The sequence below is a fragment of the Cannabis sativa genome, chromosome 1 (genome assembly GCF_029168945.1).
Source record: "Cannabis sativa cultivar Pink pepper isolate KNU-18-1 chromosome 1, ASM2916894v1, whole genome shotgun sequence".
NCBI lineage: Eukaryota > Viridiplantae > Streptophyta > Magnoliopsida > Rosales > Cannabaceae > Cannabis > Cannabis sativa.
This window is the reverse complement of record NC_083601.1, coordinates 37,736,812-37,754,167: the sequence shown is the minus strand read 5'-3', so window position 1 is coordinate 37,754,167 and position 17,356 is coordinate 37,736,812. Positions and strand designations below refer to the sequence as shown.

At 31.7% G+C, this 17,356-nt stretch overlaps 2 protein-coding genes across 3 annotated transcripts; one reads left to right on the top strand and one right to left on the bottom strand.

The window, feature by feature from the left end:
- Window positions 1–3,149: 3,149 nt before the first annotated feature.
- LOC115706957 (CRS2-associated factor 1, mitochondrial) lies at window positions 3,150–6,627 on the bottom strand. 2 transcript variants are annotated; one of them, XM_030634741.2, is made up of 5 exons: window positions 5,804–6,627; window positions 5,139–5,266; window positions 4,542–4,767; window positions 4,330–4,457; window positions 3,150–3,816 (listed from the first exon to the last, which is right to left on the bottom strand). In XM_030634741.2, exons 1-5 carry the CDS (start codon window positions 6,363–6,365, stop codon window positions 3,625–3,627), a joined length of 1,236 nt encoding a protein of 411 aa, XP_030490601.2. In that variant the 5' UTR covers window positions 6,366–6,627; the 3' UTR covers window positions 3,150–3,624. The 2 variants fall into 2 exon arrangements, with proteins under 2 accessions (XP_030490601.2, XP_030490602.1); XM_030634742.2 differs by having other exon boundaries at window positions 3,677–3,816; window positions 4,330–4,435; window positions 5,804–6,508.
- A 2,237-nt stretch (window positions 6,628–8,864) lies between these two features.
- On the top strand, window positions 8,865–15,178 carry LOC115708338 (subtilisin-like protease SBT4.14). The gene is made up of 11 exons (XM_030636579.2): window positions 8,865–9,207; window positions 9,312–9,406; window positions 10,352–10,449; window positions 10,593–10,736; window positions 10,822–10,927; window positions 11,040–11,553; window positions 13,188–13,285; window positions 13,379–13,603; window positions 13,710–13,818; window positions 13,920–14,133; window positions 14,498–15,178. Exons 1-11 carry the CDS (start codon window positions 9,109–9,111, stop codon window positions 15,106–15,108), a joined length of 2,313 nt encoding a protein of 770 aa, XP_030492439.2. The 5' UTR covers window positions 8,865–9,108; the 3' UTR covers window positions 15,109–15,178.
- Window positions 15,179–17,356: the final 2,178 nt, after the last annotated feature.

The window sequence follows — 17,356 nt, the reverse complement described above, 5'->3', positions numbered from 1 at the left end:
AAAATCACCAAGAAACCGGTTTCTTGAAGTCTAAGAAACCGGTTTCTTGGTGATTTTTCCGTTGACAATGCCAATTCTGACGACTTTTCTGACGCTAGCAGCTACTCCGGCGACTTTTCCTACGACGACAAGAACTTCGAAAAGTCATCAGAATTGGCATAGTCGCCGGAAAAATTACCAAGAAACTGGTTTCTGGTTTCTTGATGAAGAAACCAGTTTTTTGGTAATTTTTCCGGTAATTTTTCTGACGACAATGGCAATTATGACGAATTTTCTAGCATTGGTAGCAACTCTGACTACTAATACACCGACATCTACTCCGGTGACTTTTTCGCATCGACAAGAACTCGAGAAATTCGTCAAAATTGGCATTGTCACCGGAAAAATTATCGGACTAATCACCAAGAAACTGGTTTTTTTTCGGTTTCTTGATGAAGAAACCAGTTTCTTGGTAATTTTTTTTGTATTTTTTTTTTCTCTATTTGGTTAATTGATGAAACTGGTTTCAATTATTTTCAGTGTATATCATTTTTGTTTTGTTTTCATAATCTTTATTATTGTTGTGTAACAAAATTAGTTCCTTGATGAAGAAACCACTTTCTTGGTGAAGAAACCAGTTTCTTGATGAAAAAACCACTTTCTTGGTGATTTTTCTAATGATTTTGCTGGCGATAATGCCAATTCTGACGACTTTTTTTACGCCGGCAATAACTCTGGCGATTTTTCCAACACCAGGAACTACTCCGGCAACTTTTTCGGCACCGACATCAAACTCCAGAATAGTCGTCGGACTTGGCATTGTCACCAGTAAAATTACCGGAAAAATCACTAAGAAACCGGTTTCTAACATCAAGAAACTAGTTTCTTGGTGATTTTTCCAGCGACGATGCTAATTCTGATGACTTTTTCGGCGCCGACAGCAACTCCGGCGACTTTTCCGGCACCGACGGCTACTCCGGCGACTTTCCGGTGTCGGCAGTAAATTCCGATTTCCAGCACAAGTGACAACTTCGGCAATCACTATAGTATTATTTGTTTTATTTTTTAAAAAAAATAAATATGAAGAGAATTTTAATATTTTTTATGGTAATTTAATTAAGTTTTTATTTTTTATGAATTTTAAATTCAGATTTCTTTTTAATGTCTTATATGGTTTTTTTTAGAAAAAAACCCATATTTTTAGTTTAATTGGTTAGATAATGCCATATTTAGTGGCATTTACTTTTTATGCCATATTTATCATAAACTTAATAATTTTTCCCATATTTTTGAAAATAGCCTTTGTTTTTCCTTTAATAAAAATAAGGGAAATTTGCGGCATAAATACTCATTTTGTCTATTTTGTTGCTAATAAATACTCAAATTCAAAAAATTGCGGCTTTAATACTCAAATCTCACTTTCTCTTATTCTGTTAGGTACCCATTCCGTTTATGTTAGTTTAAGTAAAAATGTGTGTTGTATATCTTGATTAATAACCATTTCTTTTCATATTAATTAACAAACTTTTAATAAAAAAAAATTAACCAAAATAGAAAAACTAAAATTTAAATCAACCCAAATCTAAATCCCCATTTTCCCATAACCACAATGTCTTCCCCCTCTCTAAATCTAGAAACCGAACTAGAAAGAAACCATTCATTCATAAAAATAGCACCCTAATCGAGCCCAAACCCAGAAACTGAATCCCCTACCCCCGACAACATTGATGAGCAGCTTAAAAGTGGATTTATCATTTACATCGAGGGCAAAAAATGAAATCGCTGCTCAAAGTCTTTCATAGAAAAAGATATAGGATTCAGAGTGAAGAACCTCATCTAAAGATGCAAAAAGAAACATGTGTCAAAACAATTGTTAATGCTATATGAAAATAAAATAAAATAAATCACAAAGAACAAGGCCTGATATTAGTGGATATGAATCAAAAGAAATTGAACAACTATTAAAATCAAAAGCCCATATTGCTTAGAAAATTGATCAGGAAAAAGAAAAGTAAAGATAATATGTTTCAATTTTTTTGGGGTTTGGGGTTCGATTTCAGGGCATCCTCATTGCTGTTTATGGGTAGATGGGATTGATTTATGGGATGGTGGGGTTAGATTCATGGGGTGAGTAGATTGGAGGGGGGAGACGATATCGTAATTTTTCGGATTCAGATTTTGGCTTATTTAATTTTAGAATTATTTTACTCTTTACTGAATAAAAGTTTAGGTTTATTTAGTTTTGTTTTGATTATTTTTTATAAATTAAATTTGATTGAAAATAGGTTTTCATAATTAATACATGAAAAAATAGTAATTAATCTAGATGCTTCATGTGTTTACTAAAACTAACAGAAACGGAATGAGTACTTACGGAATAATAAAAAAGTGAGATTTGAGTATTAATGCCGCAATTTTTAGAATTTGAGTATTTATTTGCAACAAAGTAAATAAAATAAGTATTTTTGCCACAAATTTCCCTAAAAATAATAAAGCGTGAGCCGTGAGACATGTACTCCACACTATAATTTTCATCATCTCATCTCACGACGTAGCCACATGCGCTCAGGAGGCATAAACCTTGTCAACTATTAATTTTATGTTACTATTTCTTTCAAGAAAAAATCTTCTAAATTAAGATAAACAATATTTCAGTCTCTCCTTAATTTGAAAAACATATAGCATTTTGAAATCTGGCTGGTCTCTGCTATCATATGTAATATTAATTAAGATTGTTAAGATTCTTTAATAAAATATTAGATGGCTAAGATTCTAACAAAAGCTTGGGGGAATTCTTCTTCTTCATTTTTTTTTTTAGTTTTATTATATTTTAAGCAATTTTGGCTAGATCCATATAATGCAAATTTGACATATGACAGCTTTTATTGTCATTAAATAAAATTACAATAGAGTGTTTAACCAGCTAATGATGATGATATTGGTGGTTTATTTTATCTTTTGTAGTTTCTTTTTATTATTAGCATATTACAGTGAGATTAGGGTTAGGTGATATCTGTCACATGTTGACCTCAATCACATGGTATTCACATCACATGAGAAGACACAGTCCCTTCTTTTTTTTAATGTTAGATCTATCCCTATCTAATTCAGTCAGTTTGACATAGAGCAAGTTGTCACAACATATTAACGTAACTTGAATCTAATGGTAGTTTTGTATAATTTAGGTGTTTGTTTATTATTCTCTTCATAAATGGCCCTACAAATGCTTTGCCCGAATGGGACTCAATACTGGAACCTGGATGGGAATGGGCTATAGGCCCAGTGCACCAAAGCAACAAACCCCTTTTCATCTGGTTGAAGGTTAAAGCTAAAAAGATGAGACCAACTCTTACAAATTGGTGTAAACTAATGAAGTTATCACACCATGTACAATTGCTGGCAATTCTATCATCTGCCAAAAGAATCTATCTATACACTAATTGGCTTTGCCTTTTACTATGTGAAACTCTTATTGCTATTCTTATATTGGATCGTTTTCTGGTAATGATCTCCATCCGCAAAGATATTCTGTGGATATTTTGTGTTGCCAAACTTCCAGAAAGCACACATATTCTCTTCTTTTGCGGGCAGAAACTCCTGGAAATGCAATTATCAAAAATTCAGCAAGAAAGGAACAACTTATAATCAGCTTGACTGGCTGTCATTGTCTTCTACATTGCTTTCATGTTTGTCGGCAGCAGAAATCATATTTGAGTCATCTACTGAATTCTGATCTGTAGCTGCGAAGTATCCATCCTCTGGAGGCTTATAATCCTTTCCCCTCCAAACCACAATCTGCTCCTTATCAAATGTTACCGGTATACATGGCACCAGATCCTGTGGCAACACCAAACTAAATCAATAATGTAAATGACTAAATTAATTAAATAAAAAGTTTAGACCAGGTTTTAACTAAAATGAAAACCCCATCATGCCTATCTATAACAATATAACTTCCTTATTACAAATCTTTAACAGCATAATTGAGATGAAAACTAGAAACCTAAGTTATGGCATCTGGGTATAGTTAGAAATATGTGGAAGCTGGAACAATGGCCAGGAACGACGCATCAGTGGAAATTAACTGAAGAAATTAGAGCATCAATTTTACAAATTAAATAAGAAGAAAAGAAAGATAACTGACAAACACACATATGAGTGGAATCTGCAATTCAGTATTCCCAAAACTTAACGGGAACTGGGACTTAAATCACCTTGTTTTATCTTAATCCTACATAGACTTCTGTATAAATGATAGAAACAAACAAGGGCTGAGATCGTATAAGGATATGTAAAGATAACATGCAAGTCTTTATGCAAAAGCTATGTTAATTAAAAGATGCTATTTACCCTTAGTTTGCAGCCTATTTTTTTGTAATCACTTTTCTCAAGACCTTGGCAATCGATCCGAACCAAATCAGCAAAGAGAAAAGCATCTCTGACCATTGGTACCAGACTGCCATAATAACCGTTTTTGGCTGCATTTTCAATTAGTTCTATTAGTCACGGCAAAAACATATAGTACCAACAACTGAAAACCACAAAACAGAAAAATAAAATACCAAGTTTTGTTAGAACAGGAACAGCTAATCCTCTCTTTCTCATTTCCTTTGTTTCCTCTATGCTTAAGCCATCAATTGTAGTTTTGATCAGCCTTGGATATATGGGCTCATGAGGTCTCCACATCATTAATGGAATTACAGGTCTCTTTTTAGGATTATAGTTCCTGCCCCTGTACAACATAAGAAGACCACCCTGTTTGTGGATAATTTTTCCAAAAGTTTTGTCCTGTAACAAAAACATGAAAATGTTATTTGAAGCTTTTACAAGGAACAAGGAATACAAATAAAATTGACAAAATATATGCTTGCAGGTGCTAACATGCAGTGAATCAGATAATCTGTAACGGCTTCTTAATGTGAATAGCAATATAGCCTTAAACAATTTCCACTCAGCTCGCAAGTAGAATTGTTTGAGAAGGAAAAGGAAAAACATTAAAAACTAATGCTAATGGCAAACTTAAATGAGAGGTATGACAGCAGTACACACCAAAAGCTTACGAAGTTGGTAAAGGAAAATAGGGATTTGAATAAAACTACTTCCAAGGTGCTTTAAGTAGCAGGAATGGTGATATAATAAAAGGTAGGTAACTAAGGTACCTCAAGCTGGGTGCACACATTTTTCATGTCAACAGTTGGAACGCCTAGACATTTTATCCTCACTGCTTCAGCATGTTTCCAATGATTATGAATGTCATTCAGCATATTGTGTGTTAGACCATCTCTTCCTACAAAAATAGCACAAAGCTAACAATTGAGACAAAAACATAAATAAGAAGAGGAAAAGAGAAACATACAATCTTTTCACCACTATATGCAAACTCAATATAGGAGCCACATTAACTGCAGAATAGCTGAAAATTACAATGAAATATTAAGACGTGGTATTAATAAGTAATGCCAATACAAGGGTCTTCAAACTTTAGCTCAAACATGAGAATAAAAAACACTAAGAATCGTTCCTTTTTCACCATGTGAGTAACATCAAAAGCAAGAAGCTATATTTAACAATCCATACAGATGTCGCCATCTCTTGCTATGCCTATTAAAGACTTGAAGAAAATAAAAACAAAATGGCAGGTTACACACTACAATACCATAGCAATAAAATTCAAGCCACAACCGAACTCAATGTAAGCTTCAAAATGTTGTTCTCTAATGGAAATTGTTAGAAACCAAGTACTCACATCTAAAACTGACAAAGAACAAGAAAGTTTCACATTATACTCTGCGATGTATAAAACAAATTCCAAAAGGGATCATACCCAGATTAACTTGACGGCTGGTCTTGTGCCTCTGACAGTTCTCGACCAAAATTTTCCTCTCTGCCCCAGTGAGCGGCTCACCCTGAATTCTCCCTCTCGTCAACTTCCTCTTCTTCTCCAAATTCGGGTCCTCCTCCTCCACTCCCTCAACGGACCGGACCTTTGGGTCTAACGCCGGAGCACAAACCCCGGTCCATTCGCGGTCAATCCTACCCGGCCCAAACGGCGAATACTTCGGTTCCCTTAGGCCGATAGGCCGCACCGTTGGGCTGGTTTCCGTGTAACTATACCTGAAATCGAACGGAAGCTCTGAATGAATGGGTTTGGAGCCAGTACGGTCGAGCGAGGAGGGTGGCCGGTACTGGGGTTTCTTCTTTTTCTTGAGATTATTGGTCCTGGAGTCAGGGTGGGGCTCAATGTTCTGGGGTTCTGGAACGAGAGAGGGTGGGGGTCTGAAGGAGTACCGATCGTAGAGATTGGAGGAGGAGAGGTGGCGCGTAGAGAACGTGAATGCAAGCGCGAGTGGAGATCGATTTTGGCGGGAGAGCTTAGCGAGGAACATTTGAGGGTTTTAGCTGATAACTAGGGTTTAAGTCTCTGCGAGTTTCCGGCGGAGCCACTTCGTAATGACTGTAAATCATAAACACCCACGACCCATTTCTAACTAGCCCAAAAGATTGATACAATTTTTCAAGAAAAACACGAAAATTTAAAATATTTTTTTTTCTTATATTTAAGAAAATCCCCAATTTAATTTTAATATAAATTGCAACCTTCAATTTTTTTTTTTATTATTTTTTAAAAATAAAAATTACAACCTTTTTTACCTGCATTTTTTATTATATTATTTTGATGTTAAATATGACATAAAAAATGAAATATGTTATATTTAATTAGCACAATGTAAATTAATATAAAACATGATTAAATAATAAATTAAATAATTAATGACAATAATATAATTAAACAATATTCACCAAATTTCAACTTTTAAGGTATAATTTTTTAAAACTAAAATATAATCTTGCATAGCAATTTCGTAACATTAATTTATTGAAGAGTGGATGCTCATTAGAAAAATTAATAGCACGAATAGGTGTATTTCTGTCTAAATTTAAATGATAATAATAATTTAAATTGATAAAGTGAAAATAGATCAAATTGATAAAGTTGTTCAATATATGTAAATTTTTCTTTCAAGATCACATTTGCATATTTTTTAATTAGTTAGACAGTGAGTTTTTGTGGTTAGAGGTTATCCCTCTTTCACTTCTACTAATATTTAAAGTATGTTACAATAGTGACATATAAATAATCTCTTTTATGTACATACGGTATATATAAAGCTAAGCTAACCCACCTCTGTCCTTCTATCTACGTTTGTGAAGAAAAATAAATAGTAATTAAGTAAACCAAGTGGTAATTATAATATTAGTCAAGTTGGGGCACTTTTCTTATCTTTCTAGACCATGAGGTTAAAAATTTATAAGGTAAGCAAACTCAATTATATAAAAATTAATTTCTAGCTAAACAATCCTTGTTGAGAAACTTTAAGCTATCCTCTCATTCACCAAAGAATTCCTGTGTCATTTTGCTTGAATTGGAGGTCAAGGGATAGAGTACTATTGTTAAGCAATCCCTTTCCTCTTTTTCATTTTTCTATTTTTCTCTTTTTTTACAATATTACTAGATAGCACTGGCTTTAATTTCTAGGTAGTTAATTAATCATGTAATTATTCCAAAGTATCACAATCTTATTTTAATTGGTGGTTACTATGTACTAATAGAGAGATATCAAAGTAATAATATATCATTTCTAAAATTCAGCAAAAAAAATTATATGTGTCATTGCTAAATTAGTATTAAAGGTAAAGTATTTGACTATATATGAAACTATCCTTAACCAACGAGGAACTGATTCTATAAAATCCATTATCTATTATCTATACATATAATAAAGAAATTGTATAAAAAACACTAAGTACATATTGTACATATAGATAAATATGACCCACATGTTGGGTAATAGGCCTGCAATTTTTATTTTATTATATATATTTTGTTATAAAGTTTACAAATTCAATAAATAAAAAAATGATCAAATTTTAGTTTGATTAAGTTTTTACTTTTGTTTATAGATAAAAGTATATAAGTATAAATTTGATTTATTTTTTACTATTTAAATAATTATTATATGAAGATTTTTTTGAATAAAAAATACTTTTTAAAATATTTAGATATTATTAAAATAAAATTGTGAGTAAAATAAGAATTGTGTAAATTATTTTAATATTAAAAATAATTTCTCAAAAGTCGATCATTTTGGGAGAACTTACATATCTTAGTTTCTTTTAGGACTTTTAAATTAAAAAATGATTTTTCATTTCTTATCCAAACACTAGTATAAGATTTTTTTTTAATTCTAAAAAATTAAAAAAATTAATACTTACAGAAACTAAGTGAAACAAGACTATATAATATTGTGCATAAAATTGTAAATTGATTTTATATTTTCTTAATTGTCAAAATATTTTAACAATTAATATGATATAAATATTAATGGAATATATCACTTATAAATACTAGATAATTGCTTTCCGAGCTCTTCACTCATTTTGTACTAAGAGTAAATTCTATCTAAAAAGAGAAATGTAAAAGGCATCAGTGGGGCCTAGCACCCTTCTACGTATCAATATAGTTATTGATCCAACTAAGTATCAGGTCCCATATAATTTTATAATAATTTTTAAGAAGTATTGCAAGCTAATCGCAAATTAACACGTCTTAAAGGTATTAGGCACTACTGTGCTCAATAACAATGTTCATCTAAAAAGAATAAAGAGAAGTGAAGCTCAATTACTCAATCCGCATATACACTCGATTTATTATTAGCAAATCGATTATATATATATATAGATTTTATTTAATATATAATAATCTCTAACAGTTTTTCCAACAAGCTTCTCCAAAAGAAGCAATCTTATTGGCCAGAGAAAATGACAATAATAATAATAATAATAACGTCTAGATAGGGAGCCTTATAGAAAGCCAGACCAGAATTTCTGTTGTCTTCCTTTTAAGACTTCTCAACTGAAAACACCTCAGCCATAACATGAGAAGTCATAAGCCTTTTCTCTTATTTTATCCTTTTGTTTTTATTTTTATACTAAATTCTGTTATATAAATTGTTTTTAGTTTCTCTTGTACTAATCTTTGAGTGCCTCTATAAAAGGGAAGCCTTGTGCCTAATAACGTATACAACCCCAAATCCCACGTTTAAGCAACTAATAATAACAATAGTAATAATGAAAAGGAGCAAGAATCTATGTCTCCCTCTTCTTGTTCTTCTTCATATCATCTTTACTCATGGGGTTGTTAGTAGTGTAAAGGGATTAGGGGAAAAGGTTAGTGATCATCATCATCATATAGTATATCTTTTATCTTTATTTAATTAGTTTCTCATTACATACAATCAATAATAATATAATTATATTATTTTTGCATGCAGAGCTTTTATATAGTCTACTTGGAAGATCGTCCGGGGATTCAACAAGAATCCGCAGTCGAAACACACTTCAACATCCTTTCCTCTGTCAAACAAAGGTTTGTCTGATCTCTTGGATCGAATAATATGGCCAAACGGCCAATTATATATATAAAAAAATTTTACAATAAAAAATAACCCTCTAACTATAATTTTAATAAGTTAAGAAGTAATAATGTTTTTTCTTCTAAGAGTAGAGAGACCTTTTTCATTCTTAACCAAAAAGTCATCTTTGATTCAATAATTTATGATTTATATTAAATGTATAGATAATTTTAGATGTAGTCCCTTTTATTTTTATTTTATTTTATTTTGATAGAAGATGTAGTTCACACTAAATAAGTAATATGGATGTGTAATTATAACACTAGTGACTAATACCCTCTAGTTGTGATATTCTAATAAAACCAATCATAATAAAATGACACAAGATATGTCAAATAACAGTCAATTACTGAAAAACATATCAATTAGAGAAATGCTAAAGGGCACCATTGGTGCCTACCACCCTCATACGTGTCAATATCGCTATTGGTGCAATTAAGTATCGGGTCCCATATAGTTTAATATAATAATTTTTATAGAGTATCGCTAGCCAATTGCAAGTCGACACATCTAGAAGGTGCTAGACACCACTGGTGCCCAATAGCAATGCTCTATCAATTAATATTACCGAATGAAAATGGTATCAATATTTCATGTGTGTACGTAGATTACAATGCACTTTACTTTTGCGGTGTGGATTAATAAAATAATACGACATTGCTATTAGATATTTTATGATAACCCCATGTAGTGTAAGGTATCCCTTAATTAATATTTTTCAAATAATATATATATTAATTTTGTAGCACGGCTTAATTAATAAATATATACAAATGAACATGCATGAAGTGTTTATTTTTTCAGCAAAAAAAAATGTATTAATTTCTACATATGTCAATTTTTTTTATATATGCATGCATTACATAAGGTCTTAAAATTAAATTGCTGTAATTGATCAGCCTTGTTGAAGCTAAGGAATCCATGGTGTATAGCTACACCAAGAGCATCAATGCATTCGCTGCCAAGCTTTCCAGTGATGAAGCCAACAAATTATCTCGTATGTTTAAACCAAACTACTATTAATGTATTTCCCCCCCTAATTTTCTCTCTTATATAATGAATGATCAAACTTTCAAAAACACACATTAATAATTAATTCATGTGAATAACTTATTTGTAAATATATATTTTAATTAATAGAGATGGACGAAGTACTCTCTGTAATTCCAAACCAGTACCGGAAGCTACACACAACAAGATCCTGGGACTTCACTGGCTTCCCTATAACATCTAGAAGAAAATTAAAATCAGAAAGTGATGTTATTGTCGGTCTTTTGGATACAGGTTAAATTAATATTTTCTACTTGTATATATATCTGTCATTGCAGTTTTCTTAATAATAAATTCTTTATATTTGCGTGTGTGACAGGGATCACTCCAGGATCCGAAAGTTTCAAGGATGATGGATTTGGGCCTATACCCAAGAAATGGAAAGGAAGCTGTGTTCGTGCCGCTAATTTCTCTGGATGCAACAAGTATATATTTATTTCAATGTCATAAATATATGTATATATGCACTAGAATTTGTTTTCTGTATGGCTAGCTAATTACATATTAATTATCATTATATTGTTTCCCTATTTTTAGCAAGCTTATAGGAGCCAAGTACTTCAAACTTGACGGAAATAATGACCCGTCGGACATCTCTTCGCCGGTGGATGCTGATGGTCACGGTACTCACACTTCGTCCACAGCGGTCGGCAATGTCATACCGAACGCAAGCCTCTTCGGTCTTGCCAATGGGACGGCGCGTGGTGCAGTGCCCTCGGCTAGGGTGGCCATGTACAAGGTGTGCTGGGCTTCCTTCGGCTGTGCTGACATGGATATTCTTGCTGCTTTTGAGGCTGCTATCGAAGACGGTGTCGATGTCATATCAGTCTCCATTGGTGGGGGGTCGGCGGACTTTTTGACGGATTCTATAGCGGTTGGGTCATTTCACGCATTGAAGAAGGGAATCATCACCGTTGCCTCGGCTGGAAATGATGGCCCGGCTCTAGGCATGGTCACTAATACCGCGCCGTGGTTGTTTACTATAGCAGCTAGTGGTATTGATAGGAGTTTCAAGAGCCAAATCCAACTTGGTAATGGGAAGAGCTTTATGGTAAGTAATAAGTTTTATTTTATTCAAATTAATGCTAAAATAAAGAAACTAGTTATAAGCTATAGCTATTAGAATTTGGAATTGTATGATTTGAGAAAGTAAAATTTGGTGAGTGTGTATGATAAAGTGCACGAGGATTCTAACATCTCTTTTAAAATGGTGCTTATTTTTGCACCTTTTTACTCACTATTCTAGAATTATAAGGGGCTCTTTTTTATCGTCAAAATTTTATTTAGCTTTGAAGGCTATATTAAAATTGTAAGGTCTGGCCATGAGTTCCTATTTTAAAATTAATTGAAATAAATGAGAGTAATAACTCATAAATATATATAAAGAGTATTATTATTAGGTATTAGTGGTGTCTAATATGCCGCTTTATGATTGGTTGACGATACTCCTTAAATTACATCAAATTATATAGAATCTAATAATTAATTAGACTAATAGTGATATTGACAAATAAAAAAAATGCTAAACACCAATCTTAACATTTCTCATATATAAATTACCTTTCCTCACACTAACTCTTTAACAATAGCTAACTAATTTAATATAGATGATGTGAATATGCATGTATAATCTATAACTATATAAAAGTGTCAATAATTTTTAGGCTTTACATTTAAATTACTATTTTAACCTTTTATTTTATGTTTTCATTAAATTTTTTTATATTTTAATGTAAATTACATTATATTTTGCTATTTTTTTTGCTTTCAATTAATTCCTAATGATAATTATATATTAGCCAATAATCATCCAACAAATCAATATATAAATAATCATATAATACAATATACATATATTATAATTAATTAATCATAAACATTACTATTAATTATAAAAATTAGTAGAATATTCTAATTTTCTTATATAATTATAATAATATATTTTTTAAAAATGAATAATTATTATATTAGCTAATCATTATATAATAAATCAATATAAATAATTATATTTGTATTTTTTTGAATAAATAACTATATTTGTATTAATCATAGAAATAATATACATATATTATAATTTGTGTATAAATATTATCAATAATTATAAAAAATTAGTAAAATAATGATTTTTCGTATAATTATTAAAATAATATAATTATTTATAATACATAGCTTAATAATATAATTATTTATAAATTATATAATATAAAAATATTGTATTTTATAATTTTTTTTGGGTAAATACCATTTTGGACCCTCTGTTTTGTAAAAATTACCAATTGGACACTCTGTTTTGTTAAATGACAAAATGAACCTTGTAATTTTCAAAATGGTAAAAATAAAACTCTAAGCTCAATTTTCAACAATTTTTTTTTTTAATATAACTAACTTTAAGACAATTTTTATTACGAATACATATAGAAAATGTAATCAGTTTTGTTATAACATCTCTAGATTAAATTATTATTAAGTTTTATTTTAACAAAAAATTAATTCAGGGTCCTATTTGTATAATTTTGGAAAATACAGGGTCTATTTTATCATTTAATAAAATAAAATGTCCAATTAATAACTTTTACAAAACACAAGGTCCGCACGTATTATTTCACTAGTATTTTATAAAAAAGAGAAAAATTGTTATAATAAATAATAATAACAGAGAATAACATATCATCTAATAAAATGCAGGGAGTTGGAATAAACACATTCAATCCAAACCAAAAGCTATACCCTCTTGTTAGTGGGACAGATATAGCTCAGAACGCAGAAAGCAAAGATCAAGCAAGGTACGTACGTAACAACACACTCTTCATTAAAATATAACTATGTTATATATATGAATGTACATATTAAACTTAAGTGATAATATTAAACAACAGGTTCTGTTTCGATGGTACTTTAGACGCCAGGAAAGCAAAAGGAAAACTTGTTTTGTGCTCGCTTGCAAATTGGGGCACTGATTCTGTGGTAAAAGGAATTGGAGGGGTTGGTATTATATTGGAAAATGAACAATTTCTCGATGCTGCCCAAATTTTTATGGCTCCAGGGACCCTAGTGAACTCTACCGTTGGTCAAACAATCGACAATTATATTCATTCGACTAAGTACGTATACGTACTCAGATAAAATTGATTTGTGAGTAATCAATTACTGTTTATAATTTACCAACTCAAAATAACTGAGTGGGGCATTTTGTTTAACACATTACAGAGCACCATCGGCAGTGATACACAAGACCACCGAAGTAAAAATCCGTGCTCCGTTTATTGCGTCGTTTTCATCTCGGGGTCCAAATCAAGCATCTAAGCGCGTACTCAAGGTCTATATTTGTATTCAAATAATTGCATAATAATTAATTGGAATGAGTATAGTGTTAGTTTGAAATGAATCTTACAAAGTCATAAATATATATATATACAGCCTGATATTGCAGCACCAGGGATTGACATATTGGCATCGTACACTCCATTAAAGTCGCTTACTGGGTTGAAAGGCGACACACAATTCTCAAAATTCACCCTCATGTCCGGTACTTCCATGGCCTGTCCACACGTGGCCGGCGTAGCCGCCTACGTTAAATCATTCCACCCACATTGGTCTCCTGCTGCCATTCGATCTGCTATTATCACTACTGGTAAATAAATTATATATATATATATATCATCTTATAATTATATACCTATACCTTAATTTATATGTTATTTCACTATTTCAGTAATATAGTAGTATACATCATCTTACTTTAAAGTGAACAGTATTATTATTTTTAGAGTAGTGTCATGCATAACATATTGGTGAATTTTAATATTAGACTTTATACATTTTGATCTATAACAAAATAATACCCCTAACTTATATAAAATATCATATCTAGTTTTGAACGCCTTAAATTAAAATAGTAAAAAGTACTCATTATGAATTCGAATAATCCTATTAATTAATTTATTAATTTTTCCAAAGTGTACTTTTACCTTATTATTCCTTTGAAAATAATGAAGCAACTCCAATGAGCCGAAGGGTGAACGCGGATGGAGAATTCGCTTACGGAGCTGGACAAGTAAACCCAAGAAGAGCCGTCAGTCCAGGCTTAGTCTACGACATGAAAGAGATGTCGTATATCCAGTTCCTTTGCCTGGAGGGCTTCAACAGCTCATCTATAGCTCATTTAGTCGGTTCCAGATCCGTAAACTGCTCCTCACTTATCCCTGGACTCGGCTACGACGCTCTCAACTACCCCACATTCCAGCTTACGGTAAATTCTAACACAACGACGACGTATGGGGTATACCGAAGGACTGTGACCAATGTTGGTCAGGCCAAGGCCGTGTACAATGTGGCGGTTAAGCCTCCGAAAGGAGTTGAGATCACTGTGACCCCATCTACCCTGTCTTTCACTGGGACCATGCAGAGGAGGAGTTTCAAGGTTGTGGTGAAGGCGAATAAGATGTCGTTTAGCGCGGGATCAATGGTTTCTGGTTCTCTGGCATGGAAAAGTCCTCGCCACGTCGTTAAAAGCCCTATTGTCGTTCATAGTCCACTTCAACAGAATGATACTCCTCATCATCATCATATTATAAATAGTAGTGGTGATAATGATAATGTTTTGTAAAAATTATGTAGTTAATAATCAGAGGGCATTAATATTAAAGGACCTGATAATGATATATGGAAGTTCTTAATTAATTATGTTATAAGTATACATCTGATGAATTATTACTAATCGATAAATGGAAGAAAAAAAAATGTCATATTTAATTTATCCATTATTTGGGATAATAATAGTCATAGATTAATAAGTGTAGATGTTAATTATTCTACCTTTTTTCGAATGGAAAAATGGCATTTTATTAACATCAGCCATTACAATCTCCAACAACTCAAAAAGAGGGTTGTAGTCATAAAAAAATATGAATGGACGAAATACAAGAACATAGTAAGAAAATGTGTCCTCTTTAACAGAACGTATTTTGACAAAATATAAAATTGACATTACTCGAATTTTCCAAAAGATGTTTACATTTCAAAACCAATTAAAAGACTAAGGGCTCGTTTGGAACGCTGTATTAGGTCGTATTGTATTGTATTGTATTATATTGTCTTGGATTATATATCATATTTTTATATAATACTATGTTAAACTTTAATTTATACTAAAATATTATATATTTAGGTGTCCATAAAAGTTAATACCACATATAGTTTTACATAAAAATATTGCATAAAATACAATTCAATATAATACAATACAATACAATACGACCTTGTACGGCGTTCCAAACGAGCCCTAAAATCAGAAGGCATTTGGATAGAACTTTCAATGGCTTAAACAACTACAAAACAGTCACTTTTAAGTGAGACACCTTGCCAACATTTGTTCTTAATTAATTTAAGTGAGGGTTTCTTTGATCCTAATTACTTTGACAATCTCAGGTGAAACTTGGCCCGACTTACCAACCAATTGAGACAGCTTCAATAATCTGACCATTACAATTTCTAGCAATAAAGCCAAAACCAAAAGAATTTGTAGCATCAAATATAGTCCCACCTTCTACCTCAACATTAATTCTTCCTTTTTGTTAGTGTTATTAGTTTATATGTAAGGTAGACATTCACATTCTTTTTGGGTGGTCAGCATCTGTGACAGACTCTTCGAGTTCCCTTCTGAGTATTGCTTGAGAAAACTTTGAGTTTGGGCCAGTACTCGGTAAGGTTCCAAAGTGGTAATAATAAGTCTTTCGTATTCTGGAGGTTGAAACAAGGCCATGTGGATCTCTGCATATCTCTCGATCTTGGCCTGTCTCGGATCTGCAGAGTTTCTTCGTGATTTGGTTTAATTGAGGGGACATAATTAAAGAGATCTTAAGATTATATCTTTTCCTTTTTATACTGTTGTGGTATTATCAACACGCAAGTGTACATATCGTAAACAAGTAATAGACTCACAAAGAGTGAGGTTAATCCTAGTTTTTTAAAATTAAATCTTTACTTCTATTCGGTTATGTCAAAATTAAAAGAAAATTAAATTTAGAAACAGTAAAGAAACAGTGAAATTAAGAAGCAAATAAATCAAAAAGGAAATTAACGATGATTAAAGTTAGGGCTTTGACTTCAATTGTATCTATTGATTATGGCCTAATATGATTATCTTCCTATTACCAATTTTTATGCAATAGCAGGTTTACTAAGGTAATTTATAGTCTTCTCAGATATATAAACCTCAATTACATGTAAATTTTCTACTCTCGTGATAAATTAAACATGCAACAGACATTAAACACAGAAACCTTATAGACTATCTAAACCATACATGTACTCTCGTCCTATATCAAAATTCAGTTCTATTTCACTATAGCATAATTAACACTCACTTCTCAAATCTCGCATCAAAATCATAGACAGTTAATTGGTGATCTGGCAATTAAAAGTAATTAAGTACGAATGAAATAGAATACATTGAAATTGAGGGAAAATAAATCATATTCAAAATCATAAAATAATGTCAACAATCTCCATCTAAATCCTAATTAAATGTTTAGCTACTCATATCACACATATTAACTTAAGAAAAGAGAGGAAAATAGAGAAGAAAAAAATGTTAAAAACCCTCTGAAGAATGCCTCCAGTATTGAAGTTGGTCTCTAAAATTCGTGCACTTCCTTCTAAATTGCCTACCAAAATCAATTGAAGTTCACTCCATATATAGCCATTAATGGACTAAAAAGATAGAAAAATCGCACATGCTAAAAATTCTATTCAACTTTGAATTAGGCAACCATAATAAGTCCACGTTGAGAAAAGAAATCTTTTTCTGCTTCGGAATAGGGGCGGGCCGCGGCATGCTCCTTCATGGGCCGCGG

What these genes read in the sequence shown, in the direction of transcription:
- LOC115708338 (XM_030636579.2), top strand. Translation starts at nt 9,109, where the DNA reads ATGAAAAGGAGCAAGAATCTATGTCTCCCTCTTCTTGTTCTTCTTCAT. An exon ending in AATTTCTCTGGATGCAACAA is followed by an intron (nt 10,928 to 11,039) that starts GTATATATTTAT and finishes CCCTATTTTTAG; the next exon opens with CAAGCTTATAGGAGCCAAGT. An exon ending in CATCTAAGCGCGTACTCAAG is followed by an intron (nt 13,819 to 13,919) that starts GTCTATATTTGT and finishes ATATATATACAG; the next exon opens with CCTGATATTGCAGCACCAGG.
- LOC115706957 (XM_030634741.2), bottom strand. Translation starts at nt 6,365, where the DNA reads ATGTTCCTCGCTAAGCTCTCCCGCCAAAATCGATCTCCACTCGCGCTT. An exon ending in ATGTGTGCACCCAGCTTGAG is followed by an intron (nt 4,768 to 5,138) that starts GTACCTTAGTTA and finishes TTTTTGTTACAG; the next exon opens with GACAAAACTTTTGGAAAAAT. An exon ending in AAATAGGCTGCAAACTAAGG is followed by an intron (nt 3,817 to 4,329) that starts GTAAATAGCATC and finishes GTGTTGCCACAG; the next exon opens with GATCTGGTGCCATGTATACC.